Source organism: Delphinus delphis, chromosome 17 (genome assembly GCF_949987515.2).
Source record: "Delphinus delphis chromosome 17, mDelDel1.2, whole genome shotgun sequence".
NCBI classification, from domain to species: domain Eukaryota; kingdom Metazoa; phylum Chordata; class Mammalia; order Artiodactyla; family Delphinidae; genus Delphinus; species Delphinus delphis.
The window spans coordinates 3,450,223-3,474,515 of record NC_082699.1 but is presented as its reverse complement, the minus strand read 5'-3'; the positions used below and the strand labels follow the sequence as shown (position 1 = coordinate 3,474,515).

The following is a 24,293-nucleotide window of genomic DNA, read 5'->3' as shown; positions in this document are numbered from 1 at the left end:
GGTGGAGGAAGCTATGATCCAGGTCCCTCTCAGCCCAAGCCCCTCACCCCTGGTAGGACTGGAAGGAATCCAGGGCACAGGCTGGGGAAGGGACTGTTAAAAGGGACTTGTTCGTGAGGGAGGAGGGCCAATCTGGTGTGCTGAGCGCGAGGCTTCCAGAACCCAGATGGGAGCTATTTCTGAGGATGAGGGGCTTTGAGGCTGATTAATCCGACAGGAAGTCTTTTTTGGCTGTTGATTCTCTTTCATTCAAGAATCTACACAATGGGGGGCTTCCCTGGTGGCGCAGTGGTTGAGAGTCCACCTGCCGATGCAGGGGGTGCGGGTTCAATCCCTGGTCAGGGAACTAAGATCCCACATGCTGCACGGCATGGCCAAAAAAAAAAAAAGAAAAAAAAAGAATCTACACAATGGATAAACAACAAGGTCCTACTGTAGAGCACAGGGAACTCTATTCAATATCCTCTGATAAACCATAATGGAAAAGAATATGAAAAAGAATATATATCTGTATAACTGAATCACTTTGCTGCACAGCAGAAATTAACACAGCATCGTAGATCAACTCTACTTCAATAAAATTAAAAAAGAATCTACACAATGGAGTTTGAAAAACAGACCAACTGAAAGCAGCAGGGAAGATTTCACTGCTGAACTCTCCCTGGGTTTAGCCACCTGCTCTGAAAACAGCCACAGGTGAATACATCTTTCTCTGAATCCCAGGCTCCAGGCATAAACACAGATCACCTGAAGCCAATTAAGACACAAACAGGCCCTCCGCCTGCTCTAGACTCCCACCTGTTATTAGCAGCTGGGAAATGAAACGAATTCAGTCAATGGCAATGTTTCTACTGTTTCTGGGATCTTGCAGTCAGCGGGTTTTAAGTTGGAGAATGCCGGCAGCTTATCCTGTGGCACACTGGTCACCAGAAAAACTCCAACTCACTCTGGCTCATGAAGTATTAAGGACGAGCTGGAATTACCTGAATTAACTTCAGCACAAATAGACCAAACATCAAATCAAAGCTGTGTCTTCCACTTCATACGACACAGAAAGCTAACAATTGTTAGTAGCTATAGTGGGTTTTAGAGGGAGAGAGCTTAACTCTTCCGCTGTGCAAAACTATGAGTTCTCAAAATTTTCTCTTTTGGTTTTATTGTCTGAATAATTTCGGGACTATTTTAAGAAATAGCTGGTTCACTGTTCTAGTAAGGGAAGTCAACCGAAAGCTTAATAATAACAGTAGACTTTTTAGAATTATGATTACTTCCAGATGGATGCTTACACATGTCCTGAGCTTTTAAAAAACTACTGACGTATGTGACCATCTGTTTTTCAGTGACTTTGAATGGAAATCTTTACTATTTTGTTGATCTCGCTGTCGCCAAGTTTGTAACTTGAACCACCAAAGGTTTTAAGGCTATGACAGTAATGTCTTTTTCTTCTGTTGTTACTAAATGAACATATTGTATGACTCCACTTTTACAACTGCCTTCGGGAATTATTAGAAATAATAAGAAAGTATGATTGGAAGGAAATTAACAAATTATGCATGCTTTTACTTGTTCTTTCTTAATACCAATCAACAATTACAGGGTATTTTGCCAAGTACTGACTGAAATCTTGACCATGGGCTTTCTGTACCCCAGGAGGCCATGGGAGTTTCTCAAGGAGACTGTAGGTGGCTGCCTTCCCGATGACCGCTCAGCCCAGGGCACCTCTGAAAGAACTGCACACTTATTAAATCTTTGCTCTGGGGCTGTTTCAGGCAATTTTCAAGTCGCTAAAGAGTGAGAATTCTCAGGTTTGGGTGAGAATTTCTGCTAACTTTTTAGTATTTCAAGGAAATAAAGTAAAGCAAGGAATAGGCTCTCTAAGAAGAATTTCTGAGCCATCATTGCAAATTACAGAAAAAACAGGACAAAATATCTGCAACACGGAAAAATTCATGTCTAAGATGGAACTTATCATTCCTCGGGCAAACCCACCCATCCTCTCCCGCCTTCTACCTTGGTGAGCAGCGTTACTCTCTGTCTAGTTGAAGTTACCCTCAACTTCCAACTCACAGCAAAACCGGAGGAAATCTACCTCCTGGATGTCCTTCTTGTTGCCCCCTGTTCTCTCTCCACGTGCCACAGCCCGGGTCCACATCGCGGGGCCTTGGATTAGGAAGGAAGGCTCATATCAATCACTCTGCCTCTTTGCTTGTCCCAGGTCACTAGAAAACGGGTTAAATTGTGCAAGGATGTCCTTTCTCCCTCTGAGGTTTTTCTTTTTTACTCTGCCTTCTGAAGCATCATTGTAGGTGGTAAGACTTGTTAGGGAGGAAGTTGACCTTTGGATGAATGTGCTTTGGCTTGGGAAATACATTTTCATTTTGGACAGCTGAGAAGGGAAGGCTGAGGGACAGAGGGACAGGCTGCCTGATGCTGCTCTGGCTTGGGCTCTGAAGCATGGAGATGGCCGGGTTGTCAGCCTGGGTCATCGGGTTACAGACCTTGCCAACATCACAGGCAGAAGCCAGTCGGGAATATGGTTTGCTTCTCGCAGTTTCTTGTGTGCTGTGGCTCAGGGACCTAACCGTTGTGGAAGGTGGCTTGCTGGAGTGCAGATGTAGCCAAGGTTAAAATGATAACCTGTATACTCTCTATATAGTTACAGAGAATAGAGACCCTGGCAAAGCTGTTCTCTGCTTTTGGGAAGTTAGAAGAGTGCTTGCCTTGAGGAGGGAGTTCGGGGAGCTGGTAACGTGCTGTCGTACAGTGCGAACAGGGCGTTTGTTACACAGGCGTGTTTGGTTTGTGAAAATGTACCAAACCATATGTGCGCTTTTCTATTTGCAGGGCATCATTTTAAAGAAAGCTAAAAACACAATCGGGAAAGTCTAGCAGGAGACAGGGTAATGCAAGAGGGGGAGGGGACCCGCTTTTATAACCACCGGGATACCTGTCCCTGGCCAGGGCACTGACCGCATGAGCCTCGCAACAACCGCAGGGTAGTGCACACGGGCCCGGGAAGCCCTCCCACTCGAAGCGTGCACGACGGACTCCAGATGCCTGCTTGCCCCCCTCTCCTATTCAGGTGTTCCTTCGCGATTTTCCTCCGCTGCAAGGTGTTTTCCTTGTCTTCCCAGAGTTTTTGACCCTTGTGTCACAGACCTGGAAAGCATTATGAGGAGGAAGCTTTCAAAGAAAAATAATGACTGAGGTGGTGTCTGTTTGATGCAGAAATCCTACACAGTTCTTTGCCTAAATCTGGTGTCCAATAGGCACAATCACACTTATTGCAAAGGACTTTAGTATTGTCCAGCATCCTGGGATACTGTCAGCAAGACATCAGGAGAAATGGTAGAGGGGATCCCTTCTAAACGTCCTTCCTGGCTGCTCCGTTTCATGGTTTCCCAAATGTTGAAAATATGCCAAGTCTTTGTTTGATGGCTTCTCAGGAGGTTCAGGTAAAGAGCGACCCAGTTATAAACCCAGCGTCAAGAGGTTAAAAACACGACTTGCGTTTGTTTTCAAAGTGTTCTCCTGTTGAACTGATCACAAACGTGTACCGAGCACCCCCTGTATGCATCAGCGCTGCAGGCGCTGGACCACGGGGGTGAACTAGACTGTTTCTGCCAAGGGTTCCAGTGAGAGAAACAGACACAAGCCATGAAAACAAATAGGTTGGAGAACTCCGGGTCCGAGAAGTGTTGCCAAGATGGGAAACGGTTGAGACCCTAGAGCATGACGTGGGGACGACAGTCACAGTCAGGGCCTCGGGGCGTCTCTGAAGAGTGGGGGGTCTCTGAGGAGAGGGCACCTGAGGAGAGGACTGTGACATGGCGTGTGGGGCTTGAGGCTTCTAAGAAGGAACTGCAACCACAAATGAGATGGGCATGTCCCTGGATCACGCAGGAAGGGCAGAGGATGAGGAAGGATGGAGGCTGCTGAGGACAGGTGAGGACAGGTGAGCACAGGTGAGCAAAGGTGAGGGCCAGGGAGGGGGGAATGGGCCGGAGGCCTCAGAGACCAGGGAGCTTGTGGAGGAAAGGATGAGAGCGGGCGAGTGTGCAGGAAGGGCGGTGCGGTCATGGCGCGGGGATGGGGTCTGAGGATGAGGTTTCCCAGGAGGTGCGGGCGGTCATCGCCGACTCCAGGGATGGCTGAGGTGGGAGCTGACGTGGGGGAAGGCAGTGGACTTCTGGGGTCGAGAAATCAAGGCGCTGGGAGACCAGAGTACAGCACAGGTCATTGACAAGGATGCTGAAGAAATAGAATGATGACAGGAACGGCGCTGGAGAGGAAATGATGGCCACACGCTAGAGTCTTCTACGTGAGGGGCAGGGATCAGAGGGTGAGCAGATGCTGGAGGGAGCAGTACTGGGGGTTCGGTCTAGGACATGCATTCAGGAGAAGTGTTTTCTTTATGGTGGTAAATGCGCGTGGCAGAAAACACACCACTTTAACCATTTTTAGGTGTACGGCTCGGTGGTGCTAAGCGCGTTCACTGTTTTCCAACCCTCACCTCCATCCACCTCCAGAGCTCTTCTTCTTCCCAAATTGAAACTCTGTCCCCATTAAACACGGACTTCCCCGCTCCCCCAGCCCCTGGCACCCACTGTTCTACTCCCTGTCTCTGTGAATGTGACTCTTCTAGGTTCCTCAGATAAGAAGAATCGCAAAATATGTCTTTTTGTGACTGGCCTACGTCACTTAGCATAACGTCTTCAAGGTTCCTCATGTGGTGTCCCGTGTCAGACCTAAGAGGGAGGGTTTTGGGGGAAGACAGTGAGGAAGTGTCTTGGGAATGGCAACGGGAGCAGAGAGACACCCATCTGACTTCTAGGAGTGGACGTAAATGGTGCAATTTCAGCAGAAAAATGTCCCCGATTACCAGGGCCGTGGGAGAAGCGCTGTCCTCGGAAGAGTTGCCACACTTCAGGGAGAGACAAGAGGGGAGGGACATCGGGGGACAATGTGGAGAACTAGGGGCATCTTGCTGATGACTGACTGGGTCCCAGGGAGCACAGTGGGCGTGGTGGAGGGGCACCTGATGAGGTCATCACGGGACAAGCAGCCCTGCGCTGACCAGGATCAGAGAGGCCCAAGGGGGTTTAACTGGGGGCTCCTGCATGTCTCGGGCTCCCAGCCCACAGCTGGCCCTTCCAGAAGGACCGCTGGGAAACATGAGCGATCGATCAAGAATTTAAAAAGCCGTGTAGTGGGAACGTAGGAAAAGCCATCGTGGGCTTTTGAGTCAGAGGTCCTTCCAGCCTGACCTTTGCACTTGTGAGGCCTGGACCAAGTTCCCTCACCTTTCTAAGCCCCCCACCTCCTCATCTGTATGATATGAGCTACACTGAGATTTGATAGAAGTAGTAAATGAGAGAAGGTACACGAGAGGTCTCTGAAACCACGAAGTGCTAATCCAATGCCGTAATTATTCCTCTGACTTAGTACTTACTGATGACATTTAACGTAGAAGACCACGGCAAGTTCTTAAATTGTGTTCTAAGATCATAAACAAATTGATCCTATGCCTTTGGGTCTATATTTGGTGGAGTCAGCTAGCGAGGCCCCTCCCTGTTCGCTCTCAGACATCTGGCACCTTGACCATTCACCAGCCTACGAGCAACCTCAACCGCCTCTGAGGGAAGGCAAGCCGTGACCAAAGCAGCTGAGAAAAGCTAAGGATGGGAGGACTGGAGAAGGGGGTGTAAACCTGTTGGCCTGTCAATCAGAGCGAAAGAGCACTTTTGTGCTGTCACTGGGAAGCCTGAGGACGGCCCGCTGCGGACGGAGGAGGAGGAGGCGTGGGCCCAGCCCTGGCTTTCCCACCATTAGGCTTTGTGACCTCAGCCATCGGCCACCTCCCTGGGCCTCGGCTTTCTCACCTGAAAATTGAAGGAGGAAGGTGCTCACTAAGCTCTTGTTATTCTACGATGCTGTCATTCCCTGGGCGAGCTATGCAGACGTTACCAAATGAAAAAAGCCAGATATGCAAGGCCATATACTGGGCTTCCCTGGGGGCGCAGCGGTTGACAGTCCGCCTGCCGATGCAGGGGACGCGGGCGGGTTCGTGCCCGGGTCCCGGAAGATCCCACATGCCGCGGAGCGGCTGGGCCCGTGAGCCATGGCCGCTGAGCCTGCGCGTCCGGAGCCTGTGCTCCGCAACGGGAGAGGCCACAACAGTGAGAGGCCCGCGTACCGCAAAAATAAAAAATAAAAAAAATAAAAGGCCACATATTATATGATTCTATTTATATGAAATGTCCAGAACAGGCAAATCTGTAGAAACAACAAGTAGATCAGTGGTTGCCAGGGGCTGCAGGAGAAAGAGACTTGGTGAGTGACAATTACCTGTGGTAGGTTTTTCTTCGAATGATGAAAATGTGACAATGTTCTAAAGTGGATTATGGTGATAGTTACACACTGTGAATATACTAAGAGCCTTGAACTCTGCGTGTCTCATGGGTGTGACCTTACATAAGTCACTTGCCTGAGTTGAGCTGCTGTTGGCCAAGTCATTCCCACTTTCTGTTTCATGAAGTGCATGTGAGTCAGGTACAGTAGCTAATTGGGCACTGTGCATTTCACTGGGTATGACAGTGGCATTCCATGACTGACAGCTGAGACACATCAGAAGAGGAAAGAAAAATACCCAAGGAAGAAGGGAGAGAGAAGACAGCGGGGACTGGCGGCCATGCTGTGCTGGTGTGCCCCAGCACAGAGATGATGCTGGGGAGACAGGGATGAGAGCATCCCACAGCGCTGGGGCATGGTCCATAAGGGGACCAGTGCCGGGCTCCGGAGGGAAGTGCTACATCATAGCCCAGAACCACGGTCTATCAGAAATCCTAAAGTGTGTATTTGGGGGGAAAAAGTGCCACGGAAATCCTTTCCCTGCACGTCACAGTGCAGATTCTGCACAACTGGAGCTCTCGTGGACGTCTCAGACGCCAGCGTCTAAACGGACTCAAGTCCCATCCCCTGCCCCCGCTGTTTCCTCCCCTGTCTGCTTCAAGTCCATCCACGGTGCACCATCCACTCACATCCCAGGAGTCCCCTAGACTTTTCACCTCACTCATTGGTAAGCTTGTGCCCTTCCCTCCAAACCCACTGCACACCCTCCAAAATGCATCTCCCTCTGCTCTATCCCCCAGATTTTTGGCTACAGTGGCAGAGATGAGTAGTTGCAATAGAGACCACATGGCCCTCAAGGCCTAAAATAGTTACTGTTTTAAAATAGAATCCAGACTTTGTTAGTCCCCTCCTGTGGCCGTCAATGGTAATGCATGACACCAGAATGAAAACTCTATCAGAGGCTGCTTTTTCCCCTAACAATCTCCCACGAATGCACAACTTCCCCTCGGTCTAAGTGAGCAAAGGTAGCAGTAACCACACCTTACTCCATTTACTCTGTGGAGCTGTCCCCGCGCAGACTCAAATCCACGCCGTCCGGCTCCAGGCACGGGTCCCTCTCAACACCCGCACAGTCTCACCCTTCGCACCACAGCTGTGCACAGGCTACGGTCAGACAGACTGGCGTTGTTTTTGGACACCCATCGGCGGTGTGCTGCTGGTCAGAACGGGCTAAGGGATACACCAGCACACAGTCACCTTGGTTCTATACTGCCTTCGTGTTCCCAAGACAGTTCCCGGCGGCCGGGCCGATGGGACGTCTTTGTCTGCTGTTCCTAGGGGTGTGTGACAGGATCTCTGTTCCTCAAGGTTTTGGTTTTCTACAATTTGCACCAAATTATCTCCTGAATTTTAGGTCCCCACGCCCTCGGCATGAAGTGTTCGATGGCTAGTGCGCTGAACAAGCAGACCTAAAGTTGAAATGGATCGAAATGTTTAATGGTTGTGCATTTTGGACTCTGTAGGGAACCACAGCCATTCGATTCTCCTTTTGTGAGAACACATAAGGCAGTCAGACGCGGGGATTTAGGAATAAAACCCCCATCCTAAGGGATGCATAAAAAGGCTCATAAAGGACCGATTTCCATTAAAAAATAATCTCTGTGCAGTCTCCTGATTCTCAGACTACTTCTGATATATTTTAACAAATATGTGCTCTATCTAACTTAGAATTTATAGTTTTATTTCCTTCATGATTTGGAACAGATCATTCGAAGATAAGGGAAAAAATAATATGTCTTTTGGGGGTTAGTTTATGAGATGTGTTTACGACAAACAGGTTAGTTATGCATGTTATTAGATTTTGCATACTTTTTTCATACCTCTCTGTGTCATTGTATTCACCCTCCTTTAACCCACATTTATTCCACCTGGTCTGGTATGCTGTTCAGTTGTTTTTGTTAATAAGTACTTCATTTTGCCAAAAGAACAGTACAGAACTTCCAAGTCATTTAAAGGTCTAGAAATAACTTACTTGCTTTAGCAGAAACTTAGCTCTAATGAGAATTTGATAAATTCTAGCTTGTTGTAAACTAGACCCCATACTTCTTTTTTTTTTTTTTTGGCCTCGCTGCATGGCATGCAGGATTCTTAATTCCCTGACCAGGGATCGAACCCGTGCCCCCTGCAGTGGAAATGCAGAGTCCTAACCACTGGACCGCCAGGGAGGTCCCGAGACCCCATAATGCTTGTGCCTTGATTTAAATCTGCGTACAGATTGTAAAGAGTGCAGGCAGATGCTAGACCCGCAAAGCCGGCTCTTATCACACTAGAGAACTAAACACAGATGCATCTTGGGCCTCAGGGATGCAGGCCGGAACGCTGTCCCGAACGCTGTCCCACTGGCTGGGGAGGGGGCGGGCTTCCGGAGAGGCCTGCTACTCCAGAGCCATCCAACTGCCCCCAGGACTACTATTTCCATTCTAAATTTAGAGTAGAACTTAATTGTTCCCATATATTAGTGAGGTCTTTTTTTAAAAGAAACAAATGCTGAAGTCAAAATAAAAGAGCAGAGGGGTAACAGGAAATTTAATATAAAAATTAATTATATTTAAATACCGTGGAGATAACATTAAAATTACTCACAGACCCCACAGACTCTCCTCTGCAAAGATCAACAACCAGCTGTCCTTTCCAGAAAACACTGTTAGCCTTTTCTTCATATTTCCTAATATGGTCTTCTTGTTGCCAACATCTTATAATAAACCCTAGTGGATATAACACCAAGTAGCTAGATGTGAATTTTGCTGAGAGCAGACTGCTTTGGATGTCATTCTTCCTGCCACTAAAATTTATTTATTTATGTACTTGGATTTATTTGGTCTAAAAAGAGAAGGATTTTGGCAAAATATGAATGCATAAACTTACTTAGTAATATTTTCATAGATATTAAGTTATAGGTATAGGCATTTCATATGAAAGAACTTTTTTCAGCACCCTGTTTGAATGGTAAAAGTTTCAGAATCTGTACCAGATATAAATATATCAAAATATGTGTTTAAAATCAGATTATCCATGTTCAGGGGCCTAAAATAATGATGGATGAATATTAGAGGAATAATGATAACAGCTACCACTTAACTGAATACTCTCGTGAACCCTCTACTGTTCATTTCTTGTTATAAAGTAAGTGTAATTATCCCCGTTGTACATCTTTGGAATCTGAGGCTCACAGAACTAGCAAGAAAGTCAAAATTCAAACCCAGTTCTCTTTCATTCCAGTGCTCATGCTTTTCACACCACACAACTGCAACCTGAAGCAGGAAGAGCTGCAGGGATTATAATGTACTTCTTTTCCTACTACCATTTTTTTTTTTTTTTTTTTGTGGTACGCGGGCCTCTCACTGTTGTGGCCTCTCCCGTTGCGGAGCACAGGCTCCGGACGTGCAGGCTCAGCGGCCATGGCTCACGGGCCCAGCTGCTCAGCGGCATGTGGGATCTTCCCGGACCGGGGCACGAACCCGTGTCCCCTGCATCGGCAGGTGGACTCTCAACCACTGTGCCACCAGGGAAGCCCCCTACTAACATTTTTAAACTCACAAAACATGTATTGCACTTTATATTCATACACGGCAAAATTTTTAATGTTCATTTTCTAAATTGCATTGGAAACAAATGATACTATAGAAAGATAAAAAATGTGATTCAAAGATAGAAGAAAAAGAAACTTAATTCAAGAAAAATGGTAATAGGTCAGCTCCTGAGCAACAACTAAAAATGTTAGATGGATAACTGAAATCCCATTTCTAAAGACATCAAAGAGCTGTGGAGGCAAAAAGGCTGAATTAACTAAAGTGTCTGAGGGAGAGCTCCTCCCCAGGGAGCAGTCTGTCACCATGTGTCTCCTTCCCAGAGGGCGTATGCGGACTCAGGGCATGGGCTGAGGCTAGAGTCTCAGATGGGAGAGCACGTCTCCCTTCAATAACAAGGTCTCCCTCAGACACACGGCTGCCCTCCTCGTGACCTTTACCAGACTGTGGAAGCCACCTGTGGAAGGCGGGGGCAGAAAGAAGCCTCTGAAGGTGAGTCTCCTGGTCTTTCAAGACTGAGGAGATTTAGGTTTCAGCCTAACTGAAGCCCATTAGGCTCTAAATCCGGAAGCCCAGGAGAAAACACCTGAAGAATGGGAAGTAACCGAGATTATGTAAGTCTTAAGTAAGTCTTACTAAAATTGCAACCCGTCCCAACCCATTTCAATACCTGTTAGGACTGAAGTCATCAGCTACTCACTCTCACAGAGCAAATCCCTCCAAGGGAGATTCCTTGTTGGTGGAAGATGTAATCCAAACCTACACAGTTTCTTTATATATGATGTCTACATACAACAAAAATTACTAGATACATGAAGAGACAGAAAAATGTGATCAATGATTAAAAAACAAACAACAGGTACAGGCTCATAAAAACCTCAACACTGGATTTAGTAGGCAAGAATTAGATGAAAAAACTGATGAAAACATGGAGAATTTCATCAGAAAACTGAAATGTATTAACAAGCATCAAAGGGACATACTACATTTAGAATAAAACAGTTTTTGAAATTAATGATCACTAGATGGTTTAACAGAAGACTGGGCACAGCAGAAGACAGGTCACGTGAACTAAAACACACGTTAAAAGAAAGTATCCAAGTTGAAGGAGAGACAAAAAATGGACAAAACTTAGGATCGAATAAAAGACATACGTATGATTTGAGTCTCAGAGCAGGAGAGAAAGGGAGAAAACTGCTAAGAAGCAATATCTGAAGAGATATTGAGTGAAAAATTTCCAAAGCTGATGAAAGAGATCAGTTCACAGATACAAGGAGCCCAGTGAATCCAAAGCAGGACAAATATAAAACCACACCTAGGCACACTGTGTTCAAACAGTGGCAAGCCAAAAGCAAAGAGAAAAATTTTAAATGAGCCAGAGAAAGAAGACATGTCACCTTCATAGAAGCATGACTTTTCAGCAGAAACTACAGAAGTCGAAAGGTGATGGAATGAGAGTGTAAAGGCAAGACACAGATTGGGATTTGCAATACACACACAGAGAGAGAAACAGACACACACACACACATTTCTGACAATAACTTATATCCAGCATATATTAAAAACTCGTACAAATCAATAAGAAAAACACAGACCATACAACAGAAAAATAGGTCAAAAACTTGTAGAGGCAGTTTACAAGAGAAGATACACAAATGGCTGAAAAAAGATGCTCAGCATCATTAGTAATCAGGGAAATACAAACGAAAACCACAACGCTAAACCGCTATGGACACCAGAATGACTACAATTAAATCCGTGTACAATACTAAGTGCTGGTGAGGATGTGAAGCAACATATGTTGCTGGTAGGGGTGTAAGTTGGTTTGGCGCATAAAAACCGCCAGTATCTAATAAAGCTAAACATACACTGGGTCTATTACCCAGCAATTTCATTCTGAGCATCCAATGGAAATCAGGGCTTAATGTTTATCAAAAGACATGAATAAGAATGTTCACATAAGTATTATTCACAGTGGAAACAACTCAGATGTCCTTTAGGAGTGGAATGGAGGGACTTCCCTGGTGGCGTAGTGGTTAAGGATCCGCCTGCCAAGGCAGGGGACACAGGTTTGAGACCTGCTCCGGGAAGATCCCACATGCCGCGGAGCAACTAAGCCTGCGAGCCACAACTACCGAGCCCGTGAGCCACAAATACTGTAAGCCCACGTGCCTGGAGCTCGTGCTGTGCAAGGAGAGAAGCCCGTGCACCGCAACGAAGAGCAGCCTCCGCTCTCCGCAGCTAGAGAAAGCCCACGCACAGCAATGAAGACCCAACATAGCCAAAAATAAATAAATTAAAAAAAAAAAGAGTGGAATGGATACGTGAACTGGGGTGTATTCACACAAAGGAACACTGCAGTGAAAAATAACAAGATATGCAACAACAGTGAATGCACAAGAGGGGATCTTATAGATACAGGTTGAGAATATCCTGTATCTTGATCTAGAGCAGTGGTGAGCCCCCAGGGCACATTTGGCAATGCCTAGGGACATTTTTGGTTGTCATTTCCAGGGAGGGGATGCTACTGGCATCCAGCGGTAGAGGACAGGAATGCTGTTAAACATCCTGCAACGCACCGTTCAGCCTCCCACTGGGAGGGAGTCAACCCAACATGTCCACAGTGCTGAGGCTGAGAAGTCCTGATCCAGACAGTGGTAACACGAGGGTAACTGAGAACGTGTACATTTTACTATAAATTATAACAAACGAAGCTAAAAAAAGCAAGACTCTCACAAAAATAGCTACAGTTCCTCACTGAAATTTAGAAAACGTACATGAAACTTCGTTTCCATTTTATAAATAGTCTAATTTATTAAAGAGTCCTAACCACCTGAACTTGCCAGGAATTGCATTAAGCCTGGAAGAACTAGACTCTTCGTGTGCAGTCCCTATTAAATGGAAAGAAGTATCTACACCTTTCTATAGAGCAGGAGATGCACAAAATATAATCTGGGTCATCACAGAAATGGATATTTGTAGAAACACAATAAGGGTATATGGTAAAGTCCATACATCTGGGTTTCTCTTGCATCCACTACAATACAAATAGAGAAAAACATACATGTACTTTTAAAAACAATAGTCTTATAACCTTGATTCCAAGGATAATAACTTCTTGCCATTATTTATCAACAAGGCTTTTACATAAATTTAGGAATCTACTGGTCCCTTAAATCTTATTATCACCACACCCTGAGACATAAAAGTCACTTAGAAGTGTTGGGTAGGGCATGGGTTGCACAGTTCTTTCCAGTGTCTTGCAGAAACGGAACAGCTATACAAGCCTGTGTGGACCTAGCCAAACAGCCCCAAAAGGGCTGGAAGTGCTGGGTGTGTTGCAGCCTTAGAACGACGGGCACCACAAACTCGTGTTCTAGCTCTGGAGCAAACACCGTCCAGTTAACATCAGAGGTGACAGGGGCACAAACAGAGACAAACCAGAGAAAAAGATGCTTCCCTCCGCTTCACCGTTGGGCTGAGGTGCACGTGGTCAACCCAGGACCTCAGGAAGTCCAACTGCTGGGTGACTTTGCATGAGATGCTGTTGTCTAAAATCCAAACACTGATATGTACTTGAGAAGGATTTTACAATGTAAAGTAAAATTAATTAATAACTAGAAATCGAGCATTCCCAAACCATCAAGGTCAACTGGCTGTAATAATCATTGAAATAACTCGAGTGAAATATCACTGCTGGGCAACAGAGCATATTACTCATTCTTCACAGATGACTCCCCATGCAAATAGCTGAAATCTAATCAGCTGGATTCTATGAATTCATAATCACGGAATATCACCTTGGGCACTCAGTCATATAAGGCTTTGCCGTGAAGAGCTGCTGCAGAAGCCCATTCAATGGTACTGGGAACGGACTCACCCCGTGCAGCGCCGTCTAAACTCTTGAACTGGCTGCTCAAGGTAACATTCAGGGATCATCTCAGAAGTGTCGGGTAGTCAGTGACTCACTTGTACTGTACTAAATGCTAGGCTCTGACTCGGCGTGAACCCTATCAGTTGCTGCTGACACTATAGGTATTTGAATAGAAGCTCACACTGTGAGTCACCTGGTCGCTGTACAGAAAACAAATCGGCAATATTCCCAGTAGAACAGTGATTCACGTTATAACCATAATGGGACCTGACTTGATACGTGTGATTTCAAAACTCAGTTCTGCTGGACCGGCTTGGGAGCCTGCTAGAAAGTCACTCCCTGCTTAATGCCCTGGATTTCTGTCTAAGAACATGTGTCCAGAGAGGCAAAATCAAGGGTAAGACGTCGCGCTCACGACTGGAGAGAACCATGGTTTCCTTCTTCAGGGACGCAGGCACAGTTCCTAGAATGCCTTCCCTGGCAGACACAGCATTCCTGTAAATAACTTTGCAAGGCCAGACACTCACGTGAAAAGCTCTGCCGTGTAATTTCTAAACCGCTTATGTGAGGTCTGGACCTTTAAGCCACCAGCTGCGTCTGTTTGTGAAAGGTGAATGTCATTAGACGGACACATGCAGAAATGAAAAAACAGCAGAACTTTCGGAACTGGTGTTCAAGTGTCTGGAACGAAACCAGTCACCTGGCAATTGCATTAAAATAAGAAAGCTTTTTTTCCTTTTTCACGCATGCTTGTCTACAAAATCTGGAATAATAAAACCTCCTGGTATGTAATCCTGAAAGACTTTCCTAAAAAGCTCTCTTACAGGAAAGACCTTCAAAGCCATCAGGAAGGAGATTTTTAAACATTTAAGAAAAGCTCAAAACTGATTTCTAATGTAAAACCGCTGCAAGGGATTAACAGAATATGCAGCCGAATGTGGGACCTTAAATTCTAACGCTGGCTCTACCTCTTGCTTGATCTGGGACCTTCCCATAACTCAAGCAAGTCATGTTGGTCGTATCTTCTGATGTGAGGGACCATGATAAAGTGGTCGGCCAGCAGTAGCCACATTACTGCCCGGCCTTTCTTATGTCGCTGATAACACATGCTTGTATATTTTTTCCTTATATCATACCTTCTGGTTTCCTATTTGTTAAAGGTTCATAAATCTGCAGTAAACAGGAAATCACCCATGTGGTGTGTAAGAGGCCTGGGCAGAGCCAGAAGACCTAATTCTAATCCCATTTCGGCCTCTATTTAGCTGCAGATATCTGACCTTTAACCTCTCTGAATGTTTCCCCACCTGTAAAGTGAAGGAGGTAAATAAATAATCTGACTTTTATCATTCTATATTTTTGATATCAAGGGCATTTTGGCTAAAATGTTTACAATGATCTTAGACAAGTTAGCATGTCTAGCTCCTACATTTCCACATTCTCTTAAGTAAAACTGACTCCGGGCAATATTTTAATGCAGACATCAGATTTTCTGTATATACCATGACCTAATAAATAGTTTTAATGCATATCTGTTTTGCAAAGTGAAATATTTTGAAGGTTAGAGATAATTTTCTTAAAATGCTATTTGAATCACTGCATATAAATACTTCATAATTATTTGAAATAAGAGGGCCCAGATGATATAGAAATGTATTGTTTTTAAATTTAGATACTGACATAGAAAACATTTTCTAAACATTTTCTATTTTTCTAATTTTGACGGACATCTTCTATTTCATCACATATACTCTTTATAACAAACAAAATGTGCATTTTGTCCCTGATCTTTTAATATTTTGAAGTCTACTTAGCCAATTTAGCATGGACATCTTCTATTTTGACGGACATCTTCTATTTCATCACGTATACTCTTTGTAACAAACAAAATGTGCATTTTGTTCCTCATCTTTTAATATTTTGACGTCTACTTAGCCAATTTAGCACCAATACAATAACAATAGTAATAGTAACTTTTGTTTGGTGTGTGTCAGAGCTCTGCTGTATTAATTTACTGAATGCTGGCAGCCAACCTGTGAGGCAGGTATTTTTCTTATCCCCATTTTACAGATGATAAAACTACGGCACCGAGAGGTTAAGCAACTTGCCTGAGGTCACACCGCTAGGCTGAGATTTGAATCTAGACAGTTACTGAGTCCAGGGCTCTTACCCAGTAGGCAATACTGCCCCTCATATGCGATACTGATACTGATACAAAAGACGCCACTTAAGGAACAGGAGATAAACCGGAAGAAGCCCAGTAGAAAATCTGGTTGTGAGCAAAAAACTAAGAGTTTACAGATAGAGTCTTTCCATGACACATCTCCTTTGCGAAGGCGGGGGAGGAATTCACACCATTTCGTGAACTCGGACCCCTGTTTGGTCAATTCCACAATCTGGAACCACCAGAAGTGAAAGAAGCCAAGCCACGCAGCGGCCCTGCGACCTGCGCTCCAGAGGAGGGGGGGCTGACCCAGGACGGTAACGAGACGGTGCAGAAGCTCCCCGCCTCCGGGGCCACCGCGAGCACCCGCGGGCGAGTGACTTCTGCTGCCCGCCCGCGCTGCGGGCACCGGCTGCGGTCGCCGCAACCCGCGACCTCCGGCCGATCGGCTGGGCGGGGGCGGACAAAGAGCGCTCGGCCTCGGCGGGATTCTCCCGAGGAAGGGATGTGGGAGCGAGTTCCCTCGGAGCGCCCGCCCCCTCCCGGCCAGAAACTCGGCCTCGGCGCTCACTCCTCCACCCGGCCAGCCTCGGGGGGCGCGAGGGGCTGAGCTGCTGGCGAGGCCGCGTCGCCCGCCCCGCGCCCGCCCGCCCGGGCTCTCCTCGGACGCTGGCGACTCCCGGGGGCTCGCAAGCCGATCGGGTCCCCGCGCCCTGCCCTCCCCAGACCCCTCCCCCGCCGCCCCCCTCCCCCGCTGCCCATCCCTTCCCGCACACTCCCCCCGCCGGGGGAGGGCCCCGGGCGCACCAGCCAAGCCCGCCGGAAGCCCGCCGCCTCTGCGACCCCTCCCCCGCCCACTCCGCCCACCCCCGGGGGAGGGACGTCGCCGCGCCCGCCGACCCCCTGAAGCCCAGTCCCTGCCGCGCGCCGCCGTCCCGGAGGTCCCCGCAGCCCGGGCGCCAGACTCGTTCCAACTTCCGAGCGTAACCCCGAGAGCGCGGAAGACTCAATCGCCGGGTTCCTGCAAGAAAAATACCCGCGGCGCCCGCCTCCCCCCCCCTCCCGCGGCTCGGGCAGAGCGTGGGGACGGTTCTGTCCATTCGGTTTTCCGAGCTTCAGTGGCGACACCGAGTCAGGCCCCCGGGGTCCGCGGCGGGCGCCCGCTTCCCGCCCGGCTCCTTGGTCCCCGCCGTAGTGGCGCGTCTCCGCTGCGATTCCGGGAGCGTCTCCGCTTCCTTCCCACCTGCGCTCAGACCGCCCGCCTCCGGCGCCCGGGGTTTCCCCGGTCTGTTTCGGGTGTCAGTAGCCCACCCACTCGCTGACGCCGGGCCACAGAGGTCGAACCGTGCGGACGCCCCGGCGGAGCCCCTTGAGACACGGTCACACCCCAAGCCCCGCACGCCCTGCACGCTGACCCGCTCCCGCCACCGTGGTCCAGCCGAGCGTGCGCGCCCCGCCCGGCCCCGGCCACGGCCACCTCCCGGCCCGAAGCCACAAGGCGAGTCCGGGAGGGAGAAGGGGGCGTTGAGGAAGTGGGTACTCACGCTTCCACCGTCTGCCCCGCGAGCCCGAGGGGGAGTTGCGGCCCGCGCGCCTCCGTCGGCCGTGCGCATGCGTCCCGCGAGTGTCTTATTTTTATGATAATTCTAGGTGCTGCCCTCGCTACGCCCGCGAACGCTCTCCCCGGCTTTCCTCTTCCTCCGGCTCTCCGTCTTTCCTGTCGCCTTCTTCTCCCCCCCCCCCCGCCTCTGCCTCTCCCCGCCCCTCCCTCCCCCCTCCCCGGCCGGGCCACCCAGGGCTCGCTTCCCTCCCGCGGCGGCGCGCTCCTCTGCGGCGGGGCGGGGGGCGGGGGTCCCCATCCATGCCGGGACTGTGGTTCCCTTCTTCAGCCCCGGGTTAGGAAGAACCGAGAGTGTGGGCCCCGCAGAGCCCCCTCGGCTCTCCCTATGCTTGGGCGCGCGGGAGAGCGCGCTGGGATCTTGTGAATGGAGCGGGCGGGGGGAGGCACCCGTGTGTGCGCGCGGGGTGCGCGGCGCGCCGGGGTGGTCGTACCCGGAGGGTCCGGCCGTGGACTCTCCGCCTCTGGAGGCCGGTCCCCATCATCTCCCTTTTCCCGGGGTGCTTCTACAGCTCTATCCCCGCCCCACCCGGCTGCAGCCTCCGCCTCCGGAGGTACCAAACTGGAAAGGGGTTCCTCGCCCCCTCCCCGCCTGCCGGAGCCGAAGGTCCCACCTGGCTGGGTGGCGGGGGGCGGTGGCTAACTCCCGAGTCCGGGGAAGGGGGGGACCCGGAGGGTGGCGGGAACCCCGCCGCCGACCAGCTCTGCGGGCACGGAGCCCTGGAGCCCCCGGTGTGCCCTCGGGAGACGCTGTCCGATCTCCGGGCCGTGCGCCCGAGATCGGCGGGGTAAACTGAAGCTGGAAGCCGACCTGACACTAAAATAACATCACGTCATTTCCTCCCTGGCCTCCCGAGCGCGCCGTAGCCGGGGGCTGGGGAGTGGGAGCGCGAGGAGGGGGCGGAGGCTCGTCCGGGGGAGGCTTGGAGGAGGGGCAGGAGAGCGACGCGTGAGTTCGGGAAGCGGCTTCGGAGGGGGGCTTCCCCCCTCTTCCGTAGGCTCTGGGAGGAAGTGGCCCGAGAAGAGTTGCTTCGAGGGTCTCCTGGGGGGAGGGGTGTCCGGCGGGCCGCCGGCGCCTTTTCCGTGAGCGTTCTCGGCCGTGTCTCGACCTTCCCACCCGCCTCCCTCCCCTTCTCCCCTTGCTGGCGGGATCCCCTGCTCGCCCCACGTGGAGTGGGTCAGTTGGGGTTAGGGAGGAACCCGGGAAACTGGCGTCCCGCTGAGGCCGCGGATTGGGCGGCGGAGAGCACAGTACTCACGGGCCTGGGCGGGCTCTGCCCGGCGCCGGCGTCCTCTTCCCGGGGCAGGCGTCCCCCTGGGGGTCGGCCGGGCAGTGCCAGAGCTGCCCTGAGCAGGAGCGAGAGGCGGCCCGGCCGCTCCTCCTGCCGCGGCGCGAGCCCAGCGGCTGGCAGGACGGGGAGGAGAAGAGAGAAGTCCGGGCGCCGCAGGGGAGCCCCAGGAAGGGGTCGCTGGAGAAGGTGAGCGAAGAAGCGCGCGAGGCCGGAGAGCGTGCCGGAGAGGAAGCCGAGCAGCTTCGGGGCAGCGGGCGAGCCTGGGAGCTGTGCAGGGCCGGCGGCGGGCAGGGCGAGAGGAGGGGGAGGAGAGAAACAAAATCACACACCGTCACTGTCGGGTCCCGCTACAGACTGAAGAAAAGGTGCAGAGTGCCAGTTACTGCGGCATTTCGAGGCGTTACTTTCGGGGTGCAAGAGAAGGTCGGTGAGAGCAAAAGGAAAGGCCTCTGCGTAGCAGGGGAGATCCCCTTCTCTCCTTCCTCCCCTCTCTTCCCTGCTTCCCCTCCCTCCCATTCTCCCCCCACCCCTTTCAAACTCCTTGCTACTCAGAGTGTGGTCCCTGGGCCAGCAGCTTGGATAATACCCAGGAGCTTGTTGGGAATGCAGAACCTCAGACCCTATCCTGACCTACCGCATGAGAATCGGAATGTTAACATTCCCAGGGAATTCGTAGGCACCTTCACTGTAAGGTGCCGTGTACAGGAGCGTCTGTGTTCACCTCTCTTGGTTCTTTCGACTTCGGATGAAGATCTCCCAGTTCACTTTTGCAGTTCTGGCTCTGGCTCTGCCTCCTCTTTCCCCTGTCCTTTCCCACCTTCCAAAGTGTCCAGAGCTCTACCAGAAGTTGGTATGAGGTTAACTAGGTCCTTGTGATAGGTGTCCATGGGAGGCTTGGATACAGGCAGAAGATGAGGGGTCCTCAGGCTGGGGGAAAAGGGACTGGCCATGTGACTTTGGTGGTGCTGGGTGCGGGGGTCAGGGGAGACCAGGACTTAAGAGCACAGTCTGCAGCCCCCCTTTCCACACTCGCTGTGTCCATCTTATTTCCCCGAACACAGGCCTTTCCACCCTCCACTTGTTGCTTGGGAGAGCTAAGCGGCCGAGGTTAAGATAAAAGTATTATTTTCTTGGAAGGCATAGGGAAACATTAATTTAGAAGTCAGAGGCCCAGGGGTCTAGACTCATCCTCGAAATGAACTCCATTGGCAAACCTTGGGAGATTCTTTATTCTTTGAGTTGGTCTGATTCATTTACGAAGTAAAGGATTGAACTCAGTGGCTTATTAATTAATTAATTAATTTATTTATTTATGGCTGTGTTGGGTCTTCGTTGCTGCGCCCGGGCTTTCCCTAGTTGTGGCGAGCGGAGGCTACACTTTGTTGCGGAGCGCGGGCTTCTCATTGCGGTGCCTTCTCTTTTGCGGAGCACGGGCTCTAGGTGCGGGGGCTTCAGTAGTTGTGGCGCGCAGACTCCGTAGTTGTGGCTCGCGGGCTCTAGAGTGCAGGCTCAGTTGCTCCGCGGCATGTGGGATCTTCCCGGACCAGGGCTCGAATCCGTGTCCCCTGCACTGGCAGGCAGATTCTTAACCACTGCGCCACCAGGGAAGTCCCTCAGTGGCTTTTTAAGGTCACCCGCCTCGTTCAGGCTCTCGTTTTGGAGCTCTCAGGGCTTCTTGGTCCACTAATACTTAGTGAAGTTACAAACAGGAACCTAACTCAGCCAATCCAAACAGCCCCCTCAAGCAAAACAAAAAGGCAATTTAATCTGTTGGTGAAGAGCGAGAGAAGTGGTTGCCAAGAAAAATGAAGGGGGAGGCGGGAAGCCGCGAAGGCGAGGGACCGGGCGGCGAGGCGCGGGTCCTCGGGGCGCGGCTGCCGCTCTCCAGGGTCCTGACGGCGGGAGCGGCCTCGGGGGCTTGGCGCGGTCCCCCCCGCTCTGCCTTGGCTGGGCCCGGCCCGCTTTCTTCCGCCTGTGGATGTCTTGTGGGAAGCGGGTGTCGGAAGGAACGCGGAAACCTAGCAACCCATTCTCATGCATGAGGCTCTTCCTGGGCCGCCGCCGGCCGCGTCGGCTGATTCGTCGTTCCCTCGTTTGTATGCGCCCGGCGAGAGTGGAACTCGCTTTGCATTTCCGAGTAAGTTCACACTCTTTCGCTTCCCCTCATTACCTTTTCCTAGAGAACGGGGTCGTTCTCCCGGTATTTTCTTTCTCCGCGTGCACACGGGCCTCTCCCCTCCCCCGCTCTCTGGACAGGCGCCGCGTTTATTTCAGGGGTTGGAGCTGGGAGCCCAGAAGGCTCCTGGATAAGCGCCAGAAGCTCGCTCGAGGGGGAAATGAGCGATTCGGAAAACGCTCGGAGCGGGACTCGGCGCCCAGCGTCTGTCTCTTGGGGAGGGCCGCAGGCGCCTCGCCCCTGGCCGGGGTGGGTGGGAAGGGGGGCTCGGCCGCGGCGGCGCCCCTGGACGCGGGCGGGCCGCTGCTGACCCCGTGCGCACCTGCGGGGAGTGTGGGCCGTCAGCCGCGTCCGCTCCAGCGCGGTGCCCGTGGCCGCAGGCACCCCAGCGGACGCGGCCCCGGGCAGGAAGGACCGTATGCTAAGCATGCCCAGAGAGAAGCGCCGCGGTCCCCGGTGGCCCGGAACATGACGGCTCCGCCCGCGGCCTTTCCGACCGGCTTCAGGCAACGTGCTAGAGCGAGGCGGAGAGCGCACGCCCGGCTGCCGGGGCCCGAAGGGCACGCCCCCGGCCTTGCGTGGGTCCGGGCGTTTGCGTCTCCAGCTCAGGTTTCGAAATGGTTTTCCGAGAATGTGTGAACCTGTAACCTGACTCTCCCCCTCCCGCCCCAGCCCTGCTTCCCCAGCCGCTTGACGCCCCTTGCTGGGCACGCTTCATTAGGCCTTGCGCTGCGCTCCGAGACAGACGCTTGGGAGGGAAGCAGGGGAAATGTTCCGGCAGAAGGGAAGTCCTTGACTCAGCCCCAGAAACGCCAAGCCCGGCTCCTGTGCGTCTCCGGAGAACTTCACCTTTTCCTCTTCCCTGGCGTGGTCTTTTCCCTCCGGATGAGCAGCCGGCTGCCCAGTTCTGTCTCCTGTCTTTGCGAGGGACGGAGGCTTCTCTGACTGGCGGGGCTGTGAAGCATGACCGGTGTCGGGTGCTGAAACGCGTCCACTTCCTTCGGTCGTTCTAGCAAAGTCAGAGCACGGAGTGTCAATGTAGCCACAAAATTCGATCTGAGAACCGTTATCTGAGGAGAGGACCTCAGCCGCCGGCGGTACTGATCACTCCAAAAAGCCCTGTCTTCCTTTCAGGCCAGATTCTAGATGACGGTCTGAAGGTTTCAAAAACTTAGCCGCCAAAGGGAATCATCTTGGCATCCGTATTCCTGAAAGCACTGCTCCTTAGGGATCCGGAAGACTTAGGGAGTACCTTATTCTGATCGAGTATCCACTCGCCTAATTGATCATGGTGGTTACTGAACCATGCAGAGGAGAAAATCACCACACCCCTAATCAATACCAAGAAAGTCTCACCCCTTTAAAAGGCAAATTGAAAAATTTTCATTCACCCCTAAATAGTACCCTTTCATAAAGGAAACTTCCATGGCAGAATTAACCCACTTTATTACCAAAACATTCTGAGAACTTTAGGATTAAAATCACAGTCAGAATGGAAATTAAAATTAGATTTAATTTTATGAGATGACCTACTCTTTTCCTGAACTTTATTTAAAAAAATTCTATTTTGCTGTGGTTTAGCCGTACTATGCATTTTAATTTTCTATTGTTTAGAGAAGTCATTTTTCCACTTGGATCTAAGAATCTAATTCAGAGTGATTGAAAACTATAGAGGCAAATCTTTGCTTGTACTGACTGTAAATCATGCAGATGGGAAAAGCAACAATATATAAGACAAACAGATCATGGATACTAGAGTCACAGGTTAATATTAATTTGAGGCCAACTGAACAATTAAACGTTTCTATTAAGGTTCACTTAGAATTTTAATGTTGCTAGTGAAAGTACAGCTGTTAAAAAGAGTACCTCTGCAGCTCTTAATTACTCTGACTTCATTCTCTTAATAACTTTCTAAGGCTTATGGGGAGGTGTCATAAGGAGATGTGGAATGATGGAACAAAGGTAATGAGGAAGGTGGGCCATGAACAGAAGTGGAGTGCACCAGAAGTGAGGGCCACTTAGGTGACGTGTGTGTGTGTGTGTGTGTGTGTGTGTGTGCGCGCGCGTGGGGAAGGGAAACACTCCCAGGCTCTATCTCCTCTGTTTTCGCTGAGATAACAGGGCCTTCTGCCACCCTGCCAGTATTCCAAACCAAGTGAGGAGCTTGGGACAGGAGGTGGGTCTTTATTTGAATGTATCCATATATTTATTTGAATTATATCCCAAACTGAACTCTGATTTTCCCCTCCAAACTTTCTCCTCCTGCAATCTTCACCGTCTCAGTAAATGGCAACTTGATTATTTTAATTCAGGTCAAAAACATTGGAGCATCCCTGACTCCTTTCTTTCCTTCATACTCTTCAGTCAAATCCAACTGCTTCTCATATTGTCTTTTTTTTTTAAATCTACTTAAAAAAATAAATATATTTATTTCTTTTGGGCTGTGTTTGGTCTTCGTTGCTGTGCGCAGGCTTTCTCTAGTTGTGGCGAGCGGGGTCTACTCTTGGTTGTGGTGCACGGGCTTCTCATTGCGGTGGCTTCTCTTGTTGTGGAGCACGGGCTCTAGGCACGCAGGCTTCAGTAGTTGTGGCACGCGGGCTCAGTAGTTGTGGCACACAGGCTTAGTTGCTCTGAGGCATGTGGCATCTTCCCGGACCAGGGCTCGAACCCGTGTCCCCTGCACTGGCAGGTGGATTCTTAACCACTGTGCCACCAGGGAAGTCCTGCTTCTCATATTCTCTTAACACAGCTGTCACTCTGTGTTATAGGCTGAATTGGGTCTCCCTCAAATTTGTCTGTTGAAGTCCTAACCCCCAAGACCTCAGAATATCACCTTATTTGGAAATAGGGTTGCTGCAGGTATAATTAGTTAAGATGAGGTCTTACTGGAGTAGGATGAGTTCCTAATCCAGTATGACTGGTGTCCTTATAAAAAGGGAAAGTTTGGACACAGACAGGTACCTAGGAAGAACGTCATGTGAAAGTGAAGGCAGAGATCAGGTGACGCGTCTACAGGCAAAGGAATGCCGAAGGTTGCCGGCAAGCCACCAGGATCGAGGAAGAGGCACGGAACAGAGTTTCCCTTAGAAGGAATTTGGCCGCAAGACTGAAACATAGAAACCGTCCCTGAGTTTCCAGCCTGCTTGGACTGCCCTGTGGATTTCAGACCAAGACTGAAGCATTAACTCATACCTGAATTTCCAACTCTTAGCTGAATTTCCAATCTGTAGGGCT

The 24,293-nt window shown here is 50.2% G+C and overlaps 2 protein-coding genes across 4 annotated transcripts in view; one reads left to right on the top strand and one right to left on the bottom strand.

Annotated features, from left to right (window-relative positions):
- Positions 1–18,191, bottom strand: part of RGS20 (regulator of G protein signaling 20) — a 47,508-nt gene extending 29,317 nt beyond the window's left edge. Inside the window, exon 1 of one of the 2 annotated variants that reach the window (XM_060035379.1) lies at positions 18,026–18,191. In XM_060035379.1, coding sequence (XP_059891362.1) covers positions 18,026–18,076 — 51 coding nt within the window. In that variant the 5' untranslated portion in view covers positions 18,077–18,191. Of the gene's footprint in view, positions 1–17,517; positions 17,593–18,025 lie in introns of those variants that run through there. The other variant, XM_060035378.1, reaches the window with a different exon arrangement.
- Positions 18,192–18,959: 768 nt separating this feature from the next.
- ATP6V1H (ATPase H+ transporting V1 subunit H) overlaps positions 18,960–24,293 on the top strand; it is a 95,927-nt gene continuing 90,593 nt past the window's right edge. The window contains exon 1 of one of the 2 annotated variants that reach the window (XM_060035376.1): positions 18,960–19,069. The gene's annotated coding sequence lies outside the window, so the exon portion shown is untranslated. The remainder of the gene's footprint in view (positions 19,070–24,293) is intronic. The other variant, XR_009522577.1, reaches the window with a different exon arrangement.